Source organism: Balaenoptera ricei, chromosome 8 (assembly GCF_028023285.1).
Source record: "Balaenoptera ricei isolate mBalRic1 chromosome 8, mBalRic1.hap2, whole genome shotgun sequence".
NCBI lineage: Eukaryota > Metazoa > Chordata > Mammalia > Artiodactyla > Balaenopteridae > Balaenoptera > Balaenoptera ricei.
Window position 1 is genome coordinate 68902801 of NC_082646.1, and position 22284 is coordinate 68925084.

At 48.7% G+C, this 22284-nt stretch overlaps 2 protein-coding genes across 4 annotated transcripts in view; one reads left to right on the plus strand and one right to left on the minus strand.

The window, feature by feature from the left end:
* The window catches only part of GALNT18 (polypeptide N-acetylgalactosaminyltransferase 18), a 339857-nt gene that overhangs the window by 179147 nt on the left and 138426 nt on the right, over positions 1-22284 (minus strand). The gene's annotated exons all lie outside the window — the stretch shown is intronic.
* Positions 1411-22284, plus strand: part of LOC132369513 (dihydrofolate reductase-like) — an 83281-nt gene continuing 62407 nt past the window's right edge. Inside the window, exon 1 of the mRNA XM_059929203.1 lies at positions 1411-1555. Within this exon, the coding sequence (XP_059785186.1) occupies positions 1411-1555 (145 nt within the window). The remainder of the gene's footprint in view (positions 1556-22284) is intronic.

Sequence of the window (22284 nt, forward strand, 5' to 3'; positions counted from 1 at the left end):
GGAGTGTCCTGGGGACCTCCTCTCACCCCACAACTGGGTCTGCTCTTCACGCTTTCTGGACAAGCTCCACAGCCCAGCCCTGCGAGTCTCCATTTCCTTCACTGTGAAACAGGAACAGACCGCCAGGCTTCTGGGGAGAACCACTGTGAAGTCAGCTTTTGGAAGGATGAAGGCTAAGCGTTAAATAATAGAGCCAGCAGTGCTGAATAGCCCAGATAAGAATTCTTAAAAGCTGTTGCCTTTCCTTCCATTCCTTTTATTTTTTTAATAGCTTTATTGGGGTGCAATTTACATACCATAAAATTCACCCTTTTCAAAAGTACAATTCAATGATTTTCAGAAAAGTTTTCTCCCGTTCTTGAGATGTCTTGTTGCATGCTTTATTTGGGGTTAAAAAGAAAAGGGCTAATTGAATATCCAGAAAGGTACGTTTGCATCACCTGCCTGCTGGCTTCCCGCTGATGATGAGGGACCATTGTTCTCACTAAAGAGCCTGATGCCTGGGCCCCGCCAGCCCCAGAAGCCTAGGCAGCAGCGTCTGCAGAGCATCAAAGCCCGTTCACCGGAGCAGTGCTCACGAGGCAGGATTCACACCACCACACAGGGGGTGGTTCACCCCAGCACAGCAGCGGCTAGTCCCGGCTGCCTTCCGCTTGCCGTCGGTCGGCCGTGCCGCTTCCACGGCCCGGGATGCGTGTCCACCTCCCTTCTCTTCCAACACCCAGACCCCGGCCCAAAGTGGGGCCCCTCGGCCTGTCCCAGCCAGAGTGAGGCACCCGGAGCCTGTGGGAAGCAGGTGGTCCTGAGAGGCAGGAGGCCTCAGTCGACCCTCACCTCCAACACTGGGCAAATCCCCGTTTCCCAGTCTGTGAGAGAGACCCAGTGTCTGTGTTCCATTAGAGAGAAAAAGGAGGACTTGAGCACGTCATCGTGATGCTTTTCTTATACCTCGAAAAGCAAGACATTACGCCTCCCCTTGTACTTGGGCTCCTAAGGGGAAATTTTCAGATGTTTTATGTGCTAAGAGCCCTACTAGTAAAGAAGCGAAGTATTCTGTTGAGATGAGGGTCTTCCCCCCTCTCCACTTCTAGGCGTGCATTAGGACACGAGCTGAAGGTCTTTTGCCAGCAGCCCCTACAATTGGGCTTTCTCTTCCAGAAGGAGAAAACTAAGAGAACTGCTAAGAGAAAGAAGTGGGATCTGGCAGGAAAGGGCTTGGAGATAATCGGAAGAAAGGAGCTCTGACAGCCTCAGGTCCCACGCCATTCAAATCCTCTGCGTAACAACTTCATTCATCATGGCAAAGCCAAATCCGGAAGACCTTCCTCTGGCACCTGAAGAGCGCTGCGGGGAAGAAGAGCAGCTTCCTCAGAATGCCTCTCTACCAGGCAGGGTCAGGTCTGTGCGGCGATGGCGAAAGGGCAGCCTCCTGCAGGGGGTCTGAAGTCAGCTCTGCCCTTGACCGGCTACGTGACCTTTGTCAATCTCTCTGACCCTCAGCTGGCTCATCTATTTGATGAGGATAATAATACTTCTCACTCACCGCAAAGATTAGGTGAGTTGGTGGCATCAGTAAAGTGCTTAGCAAACCGTCAGACTCCTGGTAAGTGGAATAGTTTCCCGTTGCTGCCGTAACAAATGACCACAAATTTAGTGACTTAAAGCACTACAAATTTATTACCTTGCAGCTCTGGAGGTCAAGGGTCTGACAGGGTCTCTCTGAGATAAAATCAAGGTATTGGCAGGTCTGTGTTCCTTTCTGGATGTTCTAGTGGAGAACTCTTGACTCCTTGAATCCTCCTTTCCAGCTTCTAGAGGCCACCTGCTCTCCTTGGCCCACGACCCTCTTACTTCACGGTCAGTGCCAACAACAGTGGGTTAAGTCCTTCTCATGTGGCATCCATCTGACCTCTTCTGATCTCCTCTGCCACTTTTAAGGACCCCATGATTACAATGGGCCCACCTGGATAATCCTGAACACTCTCCCTATTTTAAGGTCAACGGATTAACACCCATAATTCCATCTGCAACCTTAACTCCCCATTGCTATGTCAGGAAACATATTCACAGGTTCCAGAGATTAGGATGTACAGATCTTTGTGAGGGGCACATTATTCTGCCTACCCCAGTAAGAGTTCCATCATTGTGGGTTTTGCTATTTATAAAGGCGCAATTCTAATACTCTGCTCTCAGGGCTGGAAGCCTGAGAGGGAAAGGAACAACAGCTCACATTTGTTGAGAGCTGACCATTTGCCAGCTCTCAGCACAGCGGCTCTCTCCTCCCTGACACTGCACTGGGACTGCACGAGGGGATACACCCAGGCAATCAGGGCAGGGCTGCCAGCCAGGTTCTACAAAGGAGCAGGTGCACATGAGGACAGCAGGTGGCCGTGAGCTGTGGAGGGGTCTCGTCCCTGACCTTGAAGCCACCTTGGCCCTGCGTCCCTCATGCACCAGCTAATGAACAATGAATGAGAGCCTGGATGGAGTGAGGCAGGTACTGCGGCAATCACCCTCCGGCCTCTCTGCTTCTTTCCCACCAGCTCTGACTGAACTATCCCCATCTCACCACCGGCCCTGCCTCTGCTGCTGTGATTTGAACTGGTGTTGGCATTTGGTTGCCCAAAACTCTGGCTTTCCAGTTCTATTGTCTTGGGGGGTTTCTCATCTGAGAATCTGAAACATTGCCCACTGGTACATACATAAAACAATCTGCATTCAATTTCATGGGAGTCATGAGAAGCAGTATGATATACAGCAGAGATGGGCAAACCTTTTCTGTAAAGGACCAGCAGTGAATATTTTAGGTTTGCAGGTCTCAGGGTCTTGGTTGTAACTACTCAACTCTGCCATGTCTCTGGAAAGCAGCCCTAGATGATATGTAGATGAGTGGGTGTGGCTTTGTTCCAAGAACAGTATTTCTACAGCAGGCAGCAGGTCAGATTTGGCCCCTGGGCTGCAGTTTGCTGACCTCTGGTGTAGGGGTAGCACATGCTGTGGCTCCTGGTTACTGCATCTACTCGACGGCCAGGTCATAACCGCTCTGTGCCTCAGTTTCCTCACTAGTAAATAGGATAACAATACCTGCCTTGTTGGGTAGCAGTGAGGAACGGAGGAGTGAACCCGTGTCCAGCACTCAGAACAGTGCCTGGCACCTTGTAAGCTGGGTGAAAGTGTTAGCTAGGATCTGCCTGCTGGTCAATAGCACCTGCCTCCAGGACACTGGCTCTGAATCACCTCTCTGCCTCGTTCCATGAGAGCCCACTCTGACTCCCCAGGTACTGGCCTCATGGGACACAACCCTAGCCCACCTAATCCAGCCCCAGCCGGAAAGGACAAAGGTAGTTACAATCCTGGATGTTCAAGTCACTGAGAACAGGACCCTGGGCATGGCCGGGACAGAGGACAGAGGAATCAGGCACCCTGGCAGGGGCTGGCAAGGACGAGAGAAGGCTAGGGCTCAGGAAGGGTGGCAGGTCCTAGCAAGAAACTAGAGAAGGAGTCAGGGGTCTAGGGAGAAGCACAGTCATTCCATTCTGGGCCGACATGGCAGGCAAGGAACAGGAATTCGTCCGACTCTGTGAGCTCACTGAAGATACTACGTGATGGCCTCTCGCAGCCAGTCAAATCTCACACCTGCTCCCTTGCCAGCCTGGGACTACTGTGCCCTCTCCCGCCCCCACACAGGCTGGGTTCTGGGCCTGGGTGTGGCTGAGCTCACAGCTGAGACAGCTGGGCAGGTAGGGATAGCCAGAGCTCAGCGTGTGCACACACACACTCATGGAAACGGAAATGGACTTGATTAAAAATTATGCAGAATGAAAGCTGCTAGTAAAGGTCCAAGTTTTTATGCTCTGAGCCAACCACATAAAGAACATGTGAAAAACTCATTTTAGGGAGTGACAAATGTACGTACCTCAGGAACCGGGATTTATAGGTGCCATTATGTGCTACTTTAAAACAACCCTTTAAACCTAGATTTCTGCCTAGGAGATATAATGAACTCTGAAGCACATACCATCATTTTTTTTTTTTTCCCCTGAGAGCTGACAGCCTGGAGCTGAGCACCCGGACTTCTAAATATACACTTCACCATTCACACATAAAACACAGTGTTTCCACACATCAATTTCTTGGAATGAACTAGCTGGTGACCCTGTTGATGTTAAAGTGGCATGCTTCTCCTGGCACAGATGCACAGATGGGAACAGCTGGGCTCGACAGTGAGAAAGAAATGCAGTCCTTTGCAGCAGGACAGCCGGCAACCCAGACCAACTTCAGACGCCTGCAACAGCTGTAGCTCTTAGGTGCTGGGACAGGCTACAGGAGAGTCCTTGCTTTGGGAAATCCACAGCCTGAGGTCAGCGGGGAAGAGTGTGTCCCTTCCTCTGTCATATTACTCTACCCTTTTCCCTCCAGTCTCAGCCTCTCCAGGGAAGCCTGCCGGTTTCCAGTGTCTTTCTTCTGGTCTTAAAGGGACAGCCACGTGCTGTCTTGCAGTGGTTCCCAAACTTTTAACAAGCATCAGACTTACCCAGAGGGCTTGTTCAATCAATGATCATGCTGGGCCCCACTCCCAGAGTTTCTGATTCAGCAGGAAGTCTAGGGTGGGGCCTGAGAATGTGCATTTCTAACAAATTCCCAGGGGACGCTGAGGCTACTGGAGGGGCCTCACTCTGAGAACCAGGCTGTAGAGGTGACTGGAATCACAGACCTCCTTCTAGCCCTGGCTCTGCAGCTCATTCACTCTGTGAACGGGCAAGTCGCTCCCTCTCTTCAGGCCTCAGTTTTCTCCTGGGTAAACATAAGAGGGTGGGATGAAATGCTCTATAACAGCGGTCCCCAACCTTTTCGGCACCAGGGACCAGTTCCGTGGAAGACAATTTTTCCACGGACAGTGGAGGGGGTGGGGAGGTGTTGGTTCAGGAGGTAACGCGAGTGATGGGGAGCGATGGGGAACGGCAGATGAAGCTTCACTCGCTGGCCCACCCGCCACTCCCCTCCTGCTGTACGGCCCGGTTCCTAACAGGCAGCAGACCGCTGCCAGTCCGCAGCCCAGGGGTTGGGGACCCCTGCTCTATAAGACCCTTTCATGTCCTCAAATGTGATTCTAAGCTGGTTCAGCTCACACAGGAGCTGGTGGCTTCCACTTAGGAGGAGAATGTTCAATGGTACCCCTAGGCCTCTAGTTCAAATTTTTTATTTTTTAAATCAACAAACCAAGGTCCAGAGAGGTTAAATGACTCGCCCAAGGTCACACAGCTCGGTAGCTGCTGATTCTCGGACCAGAAAACTAGACCAAGCCCCTGAATGCCCTCATTCCCTGCTCAGTGCCTTCTCCACCACCCATGAGGATTTCTGCAGAGCGGCTCTGGGGACAGACAACCTGCTTGACCACCAAGTCTTTCCAGTACCTCTGAGGAAGCCAAACCCCAGAGCCCGAGCCTTGGACAAACCAGCAAATCCTCCCTCAGACACCCCTCGCCAAGGCTGGTGCCCAGGTCTAGATCGGCAGATGCACCTGCAACCTACATGTCAGGCTGGCGGGGAGGTGAGAGGTGCTCTGCAGGTGTGGAGGGAGAGGATATTAATCACCAGATCCTGGGACTATTAACCAGGCTCCCAGAGGAGAGGAGAGTTCCTGTTTTGCTCAGTTATCACCAGCAGCACGCTCACACACACACAGTCACTGCAGCCCACAAAGGCTTGTCCGGAAAACAGATTGTTCTAGTCTCAAGGGGCTGCTCACCGCATGGAGGCAGACCATTAAAAATGTGTCATTTCAAAGATGAGAGAAGAACACTTGTAAAAACTCCACTCGGGTTCAACAGCCACATCTGAATCTTTAAGTGCACTTTACAGTGGAGAAGGAGTAGTAGCAGCCAGGGCCTGGGTGGGTCTGCACACAGGCTCCCAGGTACCCGGGCTGTGGGCACCCCAGGACCGAGCGCCACCACTCCCGGGAGCTGCTGGCTCCCTGGACATCTTTTCATTGCCGTCCTCCGTCGTAACTCTCCCAGCCCAGGCAGCCACGGCTGTATTTCAGTAAGGAAAAACGGATTTGTCCTTCGGAAAAAGTTAACAAACAGGCCCTCCCAACCCCAGGCTCCTGCAGGACCAGGAAAGGCTTTGAATCCACGTCAAAGAAGCCATCAAAGGAAACAGGCCATTTCAAACAAAATCCATTTCTCGGGCGTGACGGTAAAAATATTTATCACATGAAAGATGTGAAAACCTTTATGATGTCTTAACGCTCTGTATTATGGAGGCAGCATGTGTCCAGCGGAATGTGTGCAAAAAAACCCGTCGTGCCTGTGACTTTGAAAGAGGGAAAAATTAGTCCTTTCCATCTGGCAAATTCTTAATTTACCAACCCAGTCGTGCTGCATGGGCACCTGAGGCAAAGGAAGGAGGCGGGCCCGGCATTCAGCCAGACAAAATAAGCAAGGACTTCAGACAAAGAAAGTCTACATGTCCGGGACACAGTGAATAGGGGGTCCCACACTTATCTATCTCTGTCAGCCAGGGACCTTGAAAAGCATCCATCCTCACGTCTCATGTACAAGGTCAGACAAGGCCACTTCAGTGTGTCTCAGGATTATCCACAGGGTCTGAACTTTCTTCAGGCACCTCCATAATCATGAGCATTTGCTGTTCAAATGGATTTTCAAAGTGCATGATAAAGCCTGTTCCTACTCCCGGAAAGGATCACGAGGGGGCAAGCCAGACTTCCTGGGAGGCCCGAGTTTCTCAGGCTCAGATCTGAGGATGAAAGCTCTGCTCAGAGACCCTAGGGCATTGAGGTTCTACCTCCAAGCCATGCCTCAAGGTTGGTGGGTGACCAGAGAGGGCATTGGATTGCACAGCCTCTCATGGATCCATTAGCATGTCCTTCTCTTCGGGAAGGAGATGCACCCAGTTCTAATGCCCTTTCCTCCGGATGGGAGGCTTAGAAAGAAGCTCCCTTGTGGGCCCTGGCACACTGAAAAAGACACATGGGCTTGCCCTACCTTTCTGGGCACATGGAGAGGTGGAAATTAAACCCTATGCATTTGGAGTTATAAATGAAAGTTAATTCACGTACTCAACAAATTGCATCGAGATGCAGCTGTGCAGAGGTAGCCTAGTCTGGAAGTGAAGTATCAGACCTCTGAGACACACTGCTGGGAGTCTGGAACTTGGCTTCACTCCTCGCTAGCTGTGTGACCTGGCACAAGTCACTTAACCTCTCTGTGCCTCAGTTTTCTAATGTGGAAAAGTGGGGATAATCATAATACCTGCTTCCTTGTGGGGACTGAATAAATTAATGTGGGGCTCTCACATTCCATGTGCTATATAATCACTGGCAATTGTTGCTGTAGTTATGGGCAGGTACTATGCTGGGTGCTGGGATAGAATTATGAGCAAACAGTGGGGAGTTTATGAGGTGGTTACTCATCGCTTTCTCATCTTCCCCACCAGAGTCAGGTACACAGAGTAACTTAGAACACAAGTCTCCTCTATTCTCCCTAACAGGACGAGAGGACCCAGAGCCCGCTGGTACCCTGGGGTGGGGTGCCTTGGGATGCCCGAGGAAGGTCGGCCTCGGCTTCCTGCTCCTCACCCCATTCCTGCTAAGGTCAGGAGAGGAAGGGAAGTCGGGGAAGCCACACGGGAGTGGGGGAGACCAGTGCCACAGTGTGAGGGCCTCTGCATCAAGACGGATCTGCCTGGCTGGGGAGTTGGGTGGGAGGTGGTGACTTTTCCTTCTGGGTCAGTCTGTCACACTGTGCAGCCTTGGGCTAGGACACAGGGATTCCACCCCTATGCGGCTGTCACTCTGCAGGAATCCCCAAGGATTCCTCATAGCATGGGTGCTGATCTCTCCAGGTTGCCCTCTGCTCATGACCCCGTGGGATGGCACCTTAGCAGTAAAAACCAAGGCAGTCTGGAGGGTGAGGCTGAGAGGTAGAGCTTGGGCAGGGTCCCGAGGGCGGCCTCTATGAACCAGAGAGAGGTGACAAGCCCCTCCACTGTTGGGGATCATGAAGGGAAGGTCCCCAGACCCCTCACACACCCACACCACTCGCCTTCTACAAGACACACCACAGTCAGCATCCTAGACCACGGACTTGGGCAAGGTCAGCCCCATGTTAACCTCTCCTCCTGCCAGGCCCCAGGAGGAGGAATGGAATTGATGGACAGTGTGTGGGCTCTCCTGTGGGGAGGGGCTCACCCTGCCCAGATGTCCTGCCTCCTGAGCTCTTGTCTCCCTGCATTCCTCACCAGTACACTGCTGAGCACGGTGGGTCAGAAAGTTCCCAGATGCAGACATGAGGCAAAATCAGAGCCCAAAGGACCCGCAGGAACCATTCATCCAGACCAGTGCTCTTGGCCTTTTTTTGATTATAACCTACAGTAAGAACTATATTTACGTCTAGTACACGCATGCAAACATACATAAGGGAAACCACAATTTACAAAACAGTCTTTAGCCTTACCATATGTGACTAACTCTGGTATATTCTATTTTATGCTACAATATTTTGTTAAGAACGAATGCTGGTTGTGACCTAGGAAATTGATTCTATGACCTACTAATGGGTTGTGACCAGCATTTTGCAAAACAATGATCTAGATCAATGGATTGCTACCTTTTATAAATCAATGCCTCCTTTTCATAAATGTTAAAAATCCCTACCCTCCTGTCATATTCTTTGAAATTTGAAAATAAATTAACTATCACAACTGAAAACAAATAAAAATAATGGCCATTTTGGAGTATGTTTCTTCAAAGTATGTGTGCCACCTAACCCTACTTTCCAAAGACTTTGATATGGACATCCCATAGGAGAGAAGATGCCCCCCCCAGTTGAAAATAACCTAGCTAAGAGTGGTTTTCAAGAGCTTCTATGGAGGCCCCTTGGGGAAAATGGACCCTGTGTTGGGGGAAGGGGAGGGCTGTGGTCCCTCTTTCCGCCTCTACCATAGCTGCTTTGATTGAGTCTGTTTATATGTTAGGGTTTTGTATAGGAAACCCTTTAAAGAAAGGGTCATTGGCTAAAGAAAATGGTTTGAACCCCAGAGGCTAGTGAGTTCATCTGTCTCATTTCCCTGGGGAGAGAAAAAGGCCAAGTCATTCATTCCATCAGAAAGATTCAGGGACTTGCTGAAGATGACACAGAGAGGCAAGGTTAGGGCAGAAGTGAGACGGAGACAGGACAGAAGGTGAGACCTGGTCTATGGCCACACCACCCTGAACGTGCCCCAGCTCATCTAATCTCGGAAGTGGGACCTGGGCAGGGTATTCTTAGGTCTTCCAACTGTTTCAAAAAGACCCAACGATAAGGACATGCACAACGAAGGGACCCAATTCCTTGGCTTTGAGTTCGATTTCTAGAAGACTCAGCATGGAAAAATACTAAGTCAGAAGCCCTGCTTAACAGCTACGTGTGGCTTTGATAAATAAAAGCGGGAAAATGAATTGATCATCTCTGAACAGGGCCAGTGTGTCTGGAGGAGAGCATCTTCTTAACCTGGGGTCCAGGAGGAGGGGAGCTCTTGATGGAGAGAAGATAGAAGAGGGTGTGTGTGCATGTGCTCAGAGAGGGAGGACGGCGGGGGGAGGTGAAGAGGGTTCTGCTGGCTTTTCCACTAATACACAGAAGCCGATGCCAAGTGTCAAGCCCATGGCTCTGCGGCACCCACTACATCGGCTGCTGCTGCCCCAGGCTAAGTCATCCACCATTTGATAATCAGAACACCCCCAGGACTGGCTGGTTCCAGCTGCAGCTGTGACCCTCTGCTCCTTCAGAGGGGCTTTTCTGACCCAGAGCCAGGAGAGGCAATGTGATAGAGGCTCTTCTCTGGACTCCAGCAAAATCCTCTGAACACAGCAGAGGCTGTCATGCCTATCTGATGGCCAGCCAGAGGCATCAAAGGGAACCACTCGGTGTTCTGGAGTGAGCCCAGGTCCAGGCCATATATGTCTCTGAGGGTTGGAATCAGCCCAGAAGACACACACACACACACACACACACACACACGCATGCACCCACAGAGCACAGACAGGCACTGTCCCTGAGGCTGTGGCTTACCCGAGTTCCCAACCCTGACTGCACATCAGTGCTAACTGGGGAGCAAAACAACAACAAAACTACAAATGCCCAGGCCTACGCCAGACTGACCGATTCAAAATCTCTGCAGGTAGGGTCCAGGCATCTTTTTTGTTTGTTTCATTTTTTAACCTCTCCAGGTGATTCCAATACACAGCCAAGATTTAGAACCACTGGGCTGGGGAATAGTTTCCAAACTGCAGTGCGTACACAGAAGTCCACTTGGAAAGTCTGGGGAAAATACAGATTCACCCCAAGATGGGCCATCCCCCAAGATTCTGGAGCAGAAGGTCTACAGGGTAATTATTAACAAGTCCTAAGAAATGAGCTCCTCCCTATCAACAGAACTTCATGTCAATTCAAACCATCGCACATCTCAAGTAACAAAGCAACCCTTAGTGTTTTATCCCCTGAACAAGTCCTGTAATCCTTTTACATACCGTTAAGTGTTTTATTGGACAAACACTATGCCTTCTCTCAGATGTAGCAATATGGTATCATTACCCTCTTTCAAACAGCCTTTTGGAAATTTAATAACTGATGATGCCAAGGTCTATTTTCCTCATCTGAGCATCATGATGTCTCATTTTCCCGACCTGAGCATCAGAAGATTCCCCCTCCCCGGGGCAAACTGTGGAAGGCACTTGGATATACTCAGGTATAGAAAAGAAAGCCACTCAAGGCCCAGAGTCGTGATGGTCCCAGACCCGCTGGTGAGCTCCATCTTCCCTCCTGCCATGAAGTTCTCATAAACGGCTGAGTCTTGTTTTGAGATGCTGAGTCTTTTCTCTATTTATGACGCAGTGTTCCCCAGCACGCACGTTGAGAAACAGAGCCGCTGAGCCTGGGCTGCAGGGAGGTTGCCAGAGAGTAAAAGAGGCCAGGTTGGGGGTGGGAGGATCTCACAGGCTCTTCGTTGAACCCCCGCTTCCCTTTGTTTCCTGTTGGCAGGATTCTTGGAACTGGGGGCTTTTTCAAACAGCACCCCTAGAAATCAAAGTGCCCCCCTCCACTTAGAGAACACCGGCTTAGCCAGCAGTCACTGCAGAGGGGCTGCAGCAGATTCTGCAGGTGTTGGTGCTGGGAAAGGTTGGGAACCATGGCAGGAGGGATGCAAAGATGAGGCAGCCTCCCTGCCTCCAGTGACCTCACACGTAGGTATGAGATGGGCAGGTAAACAGGTGTTCTGCCTGTGTACCGCCATTCCACAAGGGGCGGGAGGGATGGCTGGCTGGACAGATGGACGGTCATACCGACAGAGGGTCATTCAGACCTACTGCTGCCGCCAGGGTTTGGTAGGGAGAGTGTGTCGGGCGCAACTGCTGCCTCTGGAGATGGGGCCGGCAGAATGCAGCACTCTACGTCACTGCCAATAAGCCAGCTCTGAGGAGACTAGTCTTTGGATCCCGGGAGCCAGGAAAGGCAGTCTGAGCTGTATAAACACAAAGGAGCCAGTCTGTTTTCTTGCCTCTGTGACCGTCGCAGATGGTGCAGCACTAACGAAGGCCCCAAACCACAGGCCCAGACTGTTCCCGGGGACTTCACAGAGGGAGTGGATGAAAGGCATCTGGGCAGCTCTGCAAACCTGCCCCGCATTATAAGTGCTCCTGATACCTCATGGCACCACGTGGGCCTCACTGTTCCCATCTGCAGCGTCCCCTTCAGCGGCAGCCCAGGCTTTTCCTCAGGAGCCCAGAGAGGCCCTCGGAGGCTGGCGAGGCAGCAGGGGCATCGGGGAACAGGCAGTCCTTCCCCGCAGCATCCTCAGAGCCCTGACCCCACAGGCCACTCAGCCTCCCTTAGCATCCACTTCGTGTGTGAGCACATCAAGCGCCGAATCTAGCAGACCAGGGTTTGACTCCCGGCTCTGCCACTCATACCCTCTGTGACCTCGAGCAAGTGCCTGAATCTCTCTCAGCCCCTCAGTTCACTCGGCTGTGGAAAAGGGATGAAAAGAAAACCGACCTTCCTCAGAGTTGGGAAGGGTACCCGAAACATTTCACAGAAAGCATTTACCATGCCTGGGACCTGGTAAGCACCCAGTCAATGTCAGCGAGCCGTAGTATTACTAAGGTCATTGTTGCCACGTGGAGCGGTGACAGTACAGGATACAGAAAAAAACCGAGGGCTGAGAAGCCAGATTCCCAAGCACAGGCCTCTGCCCTCTACCAGCCACACGAGACCTTGCACTCCGAACCTTTTAAACCTCAGCTTGGACCAGACAACAACTACCAGCCAGACAACCAGAAATACTGTCTTTCCAATCTGCTTTTGTCTCTCAGGTTACCTTGGCCAACTGACAGGGACACCTGGAAGGGGATAATTTTGAAGTTGTGCCCAAGGTGTTTCCCTGCCTTGGGAGGGCTCAGAGCCAGCCCTTATTCCACACTTGGCCCCAGCTGTCACTCTTATTGTGTCCCTGAGGCTATAGACCCTGGACCTCCAGGCTCAGGACCAAGTCTTCAGCCCCTGGTCCCCAGAGTTGAGACCCTGGGCACTAAGGTACACCCACGGTCCATCTCTCTGCATGTTCCTATTGCTGGCGCAGAGGAAGTTATACTCTGTTGTACCCCACTTTTCTGGCCTGGCCCATAGATGGGAACTTTCACCTTCTCAGAAGATGGGAAGAAGCCTCCTACCCTTCTCCATGCATCTCACTTTCTCCTTAACATTAGGGTATGAGTTGGCTGGGTAAGTGACCACGCTGTAGACCCCATTATTCCTTGGGTATAGCCTTGAGAACAGTGATAGGATAATTAGTCACTGGCAAAATTTTGATCTTTTGCTCTCTATATGACTCCTTTCTACTCCAGGGCTAGTTGAGATATGGGCAGAGACAAGGCATTGACTGAAAGCTTGGTTAAGACCGCACTAGCTGGGTCCCTTGGCAGATTCTCAGACCCCTTCCTTCTTCCAGAGAGTGTCTTCCTACCACTGTGAGCCCTCTGGTTGGCCTGTAGCAGCATCTCCCCAAGGCCTGTCCCCACACCCGAAGACCAGGAAGGACTGCCAGGACCTGCGGCTGCCATGGTGTGTCCATGGCACATCCTCAGTCCCCAACCACCTGTGGCTTTAGGACACATTCCCTGTGTCCCAAGGACACTTTCCCCCTCCATATCCCCATCCTAAAAACCTTTGCCTGGGAATCAAATGTCCCTCCCAATAACTTCTTGATTCCTCCCCATGCACACTCAGAAGCCCCTGCACATCAGTCATCACTCTCTCCTCTGCATCTTCATCCCCTACCTTTCCTCTGGATCATTCTCCTGACATCATCCACGTGCCCCAGCCCCCCTCATCTAATAAAACCCTTCCTGGATCCCCTCACCCTATCCTGTCATTTCCCCCTTTTCTTCAATTCCAGTCTTCTTGTAAGAGAAGTCTACACAGACTGCCTCCTCCTCGTCCATCCCTAGACTTGGTTCTGGACTCCTCTCATGGTTGCAGGGGTTCCCCGAGTGCAGGACTGTGTCCTCAAAACATGCCTTCATCCCTGGACATGGCACAGGGCTTAGCACATGACAGATGAACAACAGATGTTTGATGAATGAATGAACGAACAAATGAACACCACTCGCATAAGCCATACCATCCTGTGGGCTTCATTTTCTCATCTGTAAAGCAGCGAGGCAGGTAGGACTGGTCCGGCTCTGACATGGCATTGCTCTGGGACTTCCCTCTCCATGCCATCACAACAGACAGGCGGTGACTGGCTGCTTATGATGGTGTCAGTGTCTGGGGTGGCAACATTAATCCCAGGCAAGCTTTATTTTGCTCTGATTCCCTGGCTCTCTTTCAATACATCCCCTTTCCTTTCACTTTGTTGAGCACACCAGCCAGCTCTGCCACGAGATTTTGAGTTTACCTGAGATGATATTTATAACATCCACAGCACAGGACTTGGCACATGAAAGTAGAATCCTTGTGGAACCATACTAAGCAAGAAAACTGGGGCTCAGAGAAGTTCAGTAACCTACGTGGGGATACCCAGCAAGAAAATGAGGTAGGCAGCTTCCAGACATGCTGGTCTCATTTTAGTTCTTTGGACCGCCCCCAAACAAGATACTCTCAACCCACCTCTGAGACACAAAGGCCCAGAAAAATCCCTGGAACCATACAGGACATTATTGAATAAAATTAAATAGAACTCAATATTAAATAGAACTCAATACTGTCACTTATTTGACTATCTCAGAACAAAATGCTCTGAGGCAAGAGCTTGCACGAGTGAAAATGTTATTTATTGAGCAATCAAACGAAAGCGCTCTGGGCCCAGAATATGCTCTCGTATAGAACTTACTTTATAAATACAAACCCAGTCTTATTCCAAGGTTTGAAATGAAAGATTTGCCTTTCAATGGAGAATCTGCATTTCAACATAAAGGTGTCTTAGTTATTCACCAGAGATGCAAGATCCGATTAATGCTGTATATTCAGCATTTAGAAAGCCCAAGGAGTCCAGAAGGCTCATTTCAGGCCTAAAGGCGGCAGCATGCACAAAAGGTGCCTAGTGAAATATGTGAGTGTCACTTGCAGCATCTTGGGTACCAGCTCTAAAGGAAGTCTCCAGGGACAGCAGCATCAGGGTCATCCTTCTGCAAGGCTGAAGTGTGCAAGTGTGTAGTGAGAGAGAGGGACAGGTTCACTCCCAGGCGCTTAACTTTGTTATGCTAATTGAACACCTATTACCTGTCAAGTGCCAGGTGCTATGGCTGCAACAGTGAACTTGTCAGGCAAGTCTGCCTCAAGGACCCTATATTCTTTTTTTTTTTTTTAACATCTTTATTGGAGTATAATTGCTTTACAATGGTGTGTTAGTTTCTGCTTTATAACAAAGTGAATCACTTATACATATACATATATCCCCAAATCTCTTCCTTCTTGCATCTCCTTCCCTCCCACCCTCCCTATCCCACCCCTCTAGGTGGTCACAAAGCACCGAGCTGATCTCCCTGTGCTATACGGCTGCTTCCCACTAGCTATCTATTTTACATTTGGTAGTGTATATATGTCCATGCCACTCTCTCACTTTGTCACAGCTTACCCTTCCCCCTCCCCGTGTCCTCAAGTCCATTCTCTAGTAGGTCTGCATCTTTATTCCCGTCTTGCCCCTAGGTTCTTCATGACCTTTTTTTTTTTTTTTTTTTTAGATTCCATATATATGTGTTAGCATACAGTATTTGTTTTTCTCTTTCTGACTTCACTCTGTATGGCAGACTCAAAGTCCATCCACCTCACTACAAATAACTCAATTTCACTTCTTTTTATGGCTGAGTAATATTCCATTGTATATATGTGCCACATCTTCTTTATCCATTCATTTGTCGATGGACACTTAGGTTGCTTCCATGTGCTGGCTATTGTAAATAGAGCTGCAATGAACATTGTGGTACATGACTCTTTTTGAATTATGGTTTTCTCAGGGTATATGCCCAGTAGTGGGATTGCTGGGTCATATGGTAGTTCTATTTTTAGTTTTTTAAGGAACCGCCATACTGTTCTCCATAGTGGCTGTATCAATTTACATTCCCACCAACAGTGCAAGAGGGTTCCCTTTTCTCCACACCCTCTCCAGCATTTATTGTTTGTAGATTTTTTGATGATGGCCATTATGACCGGTGTGAGATGATATCCTATATTCTATTGATGGAGATACATTAAGTAAAATAAAAGCAGGTCACTGCAGACCATGACAGTTGTAATGAAGGAAATAGACCTAGTGGCATAATAAAGAGAAAGCTGGAGGGGAGGTGCTGCTTTAGGTAGAGTAGTCAGAACAGGTCAAGCTGAAGATGCATTTGAGCAGGTATCTGAAGGATGAGAAAAATGAGCCACAGGGCAACGGAGACAGCAAGCACGAGAGTCTTGTGGCTCAGGGGGTCCAAAGAACTAAAATGAGACCAGCGTGACCAGAACCTGGAGAAAGAGCTCACAGGACTCTGTAAGCTGTGGTAAGGAGTGTGGGCCTTGTTCTAACAGCAAAGGAAAGACTTTGAAGGGTTTAAGCAAAAGAGAAACATGAGCTGATGAACATATTAAAAAGTTGATTCTGGGGCTTCCCTGGTGGCGCAGTGGTTGAGAGTCTGCCTGCCAATGCAGGGGACATGGGTTCGAGCCCTGGTCTGGGAGGATACCACATGCCGCGGAGCAACTAGGCCCGTGAGCCACAATTACTGAGCCTGCGCGTCTGGAGCCTGTGCTCCGCAACGAGAGGCCACGATAGTGAGAGGCCTGCGCACCGTGATGAAGAGTGGCCCCCGCTTGCCGCAACTAGAGAAAGCCCTCGCACAGAAACGAAGACCCAACACAGCCAAAAATAAATAAATAAATAAATAAAATTTAAAAAAAAAGTTCATTCTGGGCAGAGAATGTGGGAGGAAGCCAGTTAGAAGTTATTGAGCAGTCCAGGTAAGAAGTGCCTCAGATGAGGCTAGTAGTTGGAGATGCAGATAGGTAACCAGATTTAAGTTACCTTTTAGAAGTAGAAACATCAGGCTTTAAAGTTAAGTAAAGGTGGATTCATTCATTCATTCAACAAACATTGAGGATCAATAAATGGGAGACTCCCAACCGTGGAAGAGTTGCTGGAGCAGAGGTAAGGCTTTGGAGGCCCTAAATTCACCATAGATTTTATATCTATAAATATATATAGCTATATCTATCTATCTATCTATCTATCTATCTATCTATCTATCTATAGTGATGCACCTTTCAGGAAAAGGTATTGCATTCATTCAACAAACAAATAGAGAAGGACTACTAAATACCAAGAAAATTTCAACAAGTAGATTTCAACTTTCTCTCACTTCAATTTTATCACAACAAAGAGCATAACCAAAGATCTCCTTATTCTTTTTCTTATATTTCTACTTTATGTCATTTCTCTGGATGCTTTATACCTGCAAAATACATCTTGTTATCATATTACAGTCACTGCATCTCAAATAGCTGATAATTATATTTCTAGAGCCTGTTAACATTTACTTTCTACAGTGATATCCTTCTAAATATCCATGTGAGTCATTTGTTTCCTTTTTTTCTAAAAATCACAGGTAGGTGCTCAGTGGAAAAACAATCATTAGCCTCATTAAAACAGCAGGGTGAAAAGCTGAGAGCATGGCTCCTGACATCCTAAGAGTTTAGACCTGGAGCCCCTGAGACCCCAAGTTGAGTTTTGTTCCTTTTAGTGATAATGAATGTTAAAATCCAAAGCATACTTTAAAACAAAATCTTTGAAACTTGGCCAGAAGCTGCCGGCTTCTATTGCTTAGGCTCAACATGGGACTTAACAATACTGCTAGCCAGCCCTGAAAGGAGCCATGCGGACTGTGGTGGTACCTGCCCAATATTTACTTCTTGTATGTTCAGAAGATGCTCAGCTTCAGGCACAGAGACATTAGAAAACTAGAAAAGAGCCAGTTTGAATCTCCCAGCCGCGGCAGCCCTCCTACAGGGAGCCTCAAACGAAACAAGTCCCCCGTGGCCTCTGGATGGCCACTGTCATGGTCCACACTCATCTGCTACACACACATCTTGACTCCATAGAAATCCAAACCATGCAGACCCTGAATCCACTGTCTACACCAGAGGAAGCAACAGGTGCCAAATCTAGGAACAGAGCTGGGGAGCCATGGTCTTCATGGCCCCTCTCCTTCTCTAAACTCAAGACTTCCTGTATGCGGACATGGCTCATGATGACGGAAATACAGACATGGAGAAGCCAGAAGTGTCTTCTCTGTTCAGCCTCCCCTTCTTGTCCTCTGGAGGCTGTGATCTCTCAACATATTTGTTCAAGAATCATATTTCCCCTTCATATCTGCTATCCAGGTCCATAGCAGAAATCAGAAATCAGAAATCAGTTTAGTTCAGGCCTCCACCCAAACCAGCTGATAACTCTAGCTCAGTGTCAAGGCTCTTATGAATAGCAATGGAATTGGGGGTCATCTAGACACCAATGACAGCGTAGAAATGGGATCCTTCAAAGTTGGGTGCCCCTGGAATCCCAGGCTCTTACCCTTGCAATAGCTGACTTACTGGGGCCTGGAACTCTTTTTTTTTTTTAATTTATTTATGGCTGTGTTGGGTCTTCGTTTCTGTGCGAGGGCTTTCTCTAGTTGCAGCAAGTGGGGGCCACTCTTCATCGCGGTGCACGGGCCTCTCACTGTCGTGGCCTCTCTTGTTGCGGAGCACAGGCTCCAGACGCGCAGGCTCAGTAATTGTGGCTCACGGGCCTAGTTGCTCCGCGGCATGTGGGATCTTCCCAGACCAGGGCTCGAACCCGTGTTCCCTGCATTGGCAGGCAGATTCTCAACCACTGCGCCACCAGGGAAGCCCGGGGCCTGGAACTCTTTTCACCAGGGATATATATTTCTGTTCTCCTTCTGTGTTTTCTCCTGTGGTTATTCAGGAATACTCAGAGCCAGGGAACGTGATTCCTCTTGGGTGAACAGAGCTAATTGGACACATTTAGAAGGAAGAAATTTCTCCCATAGGCTATAAAATTAACAGCAATAAATAAGCAAATAAAACGTGCTTCCTATCAGTCTGGAGGTGCTGTGGCATCCTCCTTTATTGGCTCATAAAGCATCGCCTGGCAGTCTTGCTCTGCTATTGACACCTCCAGTGACAAGGCTAAGCTATCAACTCACTAATTGGAATGTCCTTTTTTCAGGAAACTTTCTGAAGGAATCAAATTTCCAGCCCTTGGGGCTTCCCTGGTGGCGCAGTGGTTGAGAATCTGCCTGCCAATGCAGGGAACACGGGTTCGAGCCCTGGTCTGGGAAGATCCCACATGCCGCGGAGCAACTAGGCCCGTGAGCCACAACTACTGAGCATGCGCGTCTGGAGCCTGTGCTCCGCAACAAGAGAGGCCGCGATAGTGAGAGGCCCGCGCACCGCGATGAGGAGTGGCCCCCGCTTGCCGCAACTGGAGAAAGCCCTCGCACAGAAACGAAGACCCAACACAGCCAAAAATAAATTAAAAAAAAAAAAAATCCAGCCCCCAGTGTCTCTTTCAGAAGCCATTACTCAGATGTGCTTAGATACTTGCAATGCTATTTCATAGCAACTTTCAGATGGTATGACAAGTGTGCAAGGGGGAGGCAGATTCTTGAAGATGCCTGTGTAACAGGAAATGCTAAGCTGGGAATTTTCACTACGGCACCAAGATGCAATGGATACTAGATGCCCAAGTTGAGCTCCTAGACAAACCAGCATGATACTCAAGTAGGTGATTGGAAAGGACTGGGTTGTTAGAGATTAAAGAGAGGCTCTGTGAAGAGCTTTTCTGAGTTGGGGGTCTCTGTCAAGTGGAAAGGCTGGATGACCTACCTCCACACCAACCTTAATGTGAGAGGCTTCAGTGGAACCATCTACAGAATTGACATGTGTTCTCCAGATGTGGGGCACACGGGAGTCTCGTAACTGATGCCTCATGCCTGAGAAAGCTAAGGCAACCACTAAACAGCCCCCACAAATGCCGGACAATGGTGCACAAACATGGAACCCAAGGTGGGAGTGTCAGCCTGCTGTCATTTTAATAGGTCTGCTATCCAAGAAGGCAGCTTGCCAAAGTAAGGGATCTTTCAGTAAGCCACCGTGAGGATCAGAAACTATGGGAGGACTGGGAGTAGCCAGTTAAAGCTGAAGCATGGCCTCTGTCAAGGAAGTTGTAGTTACCTGGCCCAGCGGGGGAATCTCCAGAGAACTCATGAAAATTATAACAACAGAGTCAGCCTTCATCTCTGCCAGGCGCACAAGGCATAAAGCCGTCTTCGGACAGTATCAGCCGAGTAAGAGCGATCCTGCGCCTCCCACCCCTACACTTTTCCTCCCTCCTCCTTTCTAGAATGGTGGGAGAGCACAGCTAGCAAATAAGGAAGGAGGCATGAAGAAAGAGAGAAGCAGGACCACACTGCTCCTCCTTGGACTGCAGAGCCTTTGGAGAAGAATCAGCATCAAACCAAGTTTGAAGTTTTGCTGATTATATGGCACTGTACCCTCTTAAGGACGGAATTGAGACTGTTTTGGTTTAAATTAATCATATGACTTATTCTTGCCCATTAATTAAAAGAAAGTCCTGGTCCTGTCTGAATTTCTACCCCCTTGCGGTGGAAGACTTAACTCCTATTGAGGATGTTTGAAAGGCAGTGGTATCAAAAATAAAGCTGCTTCTATAATTATACCTCAGGGGTCCTGTTTATTCAAAGTACCAGATTCACCGAGTTAGAGCAGAAAGGGAAGGCTTCATTTCATCGTCCATGGTTGATGGCTAATTCTCCCCGGAAGCCCTACAATTAGGAGCTGATCCCTTTGGGACCTCATGCTCGATCTAAGATGAGAGCTTAAATCCCGTTGGGACTTGATATTTTCCTCACTGTGGAGGAAAGCCTCACTGAGGCTTTATGCTCTCAGCAAGACAAGTCTATACTTGGGGCTGTTTGTCTCGATTTGTCCCCAAAGATAATTTGGGGATGTATAGAAGATACTAAAACCTTCCACAGAGGAAAAAGAAAAAACAAAACAGGTCATATATAAAGGAGCAAAACAATTGGATGGCACCAGATCTCCAAAGCAATACTGGCATTTAGAAGTCAGTGAATCAGCACCTTCAAAATTCCAAGGAAAATTTTGTTTTCAACTTGGAGGTCTAAAGCCAGATAACCTGTCAATCAAATGTGAATGTAGACTAAAGATATTTTCAGACATGCAAGGGCAAAATATTTATTTCCCATGGCCTCTGTCTTGGGAAGCTGTTGGAAGACAAGCCTCTATAAAAAGGGAGTAAACCAAGAAAGAGGAAGCCATGGGATTAACCCAGGGGATTCAGCCCAGGAGCAAGGATGAGGGATTCCCCCCAAGATGAAGTTGCCCTGAAGCCTCACACAGCAGCACCGAGGCAGGCCTGGAGCAAACCACCCGACTGGAACAGAAGGATCAGGCACTCCAGGAAACAAAACGAAACTGATGAATTATATGAGATATTCAAATATTTGGAAAGTAATGCCAAAGGTGTAAAACAGATACGATAGAGCACACAGGAAAAACAAATCAATGCTAAATACTAATGTAATTTTTTTTTTATAAAAAGGGCAAATATTAATATTAGTGTGTTTAGTATTTGCTTGTTTGCCCTCATATCCATTCCTGGCTCTTCTCTGACCTGTTCTGTACCATGGGAGTTAGAGAGGGCAGAAGAGGGGTTGACTCTGGCCGGCTGTGCTTCTCAATTGGCTTCTATCTGCATTTGGCCAATGAGAGGCACTGAAGGGAGATGGAGGGCGGGAGGAAGGGAGAAGCCAGGGTATTTCTCCCCCTCATTCTCTGCTTCATGTGGTGTCTCGCACAGAGGTGGCACCTCCTCCATGTCTTTGACTCCTCTTGGACAAGTCCATTTTGATTCCACCTTCTGCCAGGTAGCTGTGCATCCTGGGCTCTGGAAAGACTGCCCACACCCTTGGCTCTCCAGCCTTAGACATGGTAGCAGCTTCCTGCTATTGCTAATTTCTATTTGCCTCAACTTCTCCCGTTTGGCTTCCCAGCTCTTCCATTACCTGTACAACCATTTCCTTAAATCATTCCCTTCCTGTTAAAATGCTTAGTGTTTTCTGTTTTCCTAACTGGACATTGATTCAACCAGGAAAAACAAAAGTTTACATCATGGAAGCTGAACTTAATAGTGGGCAATACTTTCACAGTATGTAATGTAAACACTGCCTATTGTTTTTATACAAAGTGTGAGGACTGGGGGAGAGGAGACATGGTTTTGAGGAGGTGGAAAGTAGAAAAAAAAAACAAAGCCTCATCTGCTATATCAGGAGATCAATGTATAATGCCTAATACTGCTGAGTCAGTGGCATAAACATATTATTTAGAAATATGGTGGCAAATATGAGAAGAAACGGCTAAAAGGGTTAAACAGAGCTCCTTTGAGGGTCAAGGCTGGGAAGATGACTCTGGTGAAGCAGAGAACTATCGTATTTTATTACAGGTACTATTTGAGGTTTTTAAGTGCGTAAAGAATTACTTTGATAAAATTCAAAAATAATTTTTTAAAAAATGATTCCTTCTAGTGGTTTGCTAAGGGATGACATTAAACTCACTAACCCATAGTTTGCAAAGCTGACCTTTTTGTCCCTTTTGTGACAAAGTCAGGACACTTATTTATTTTGATGTCTGGCCCCAGTCCCAC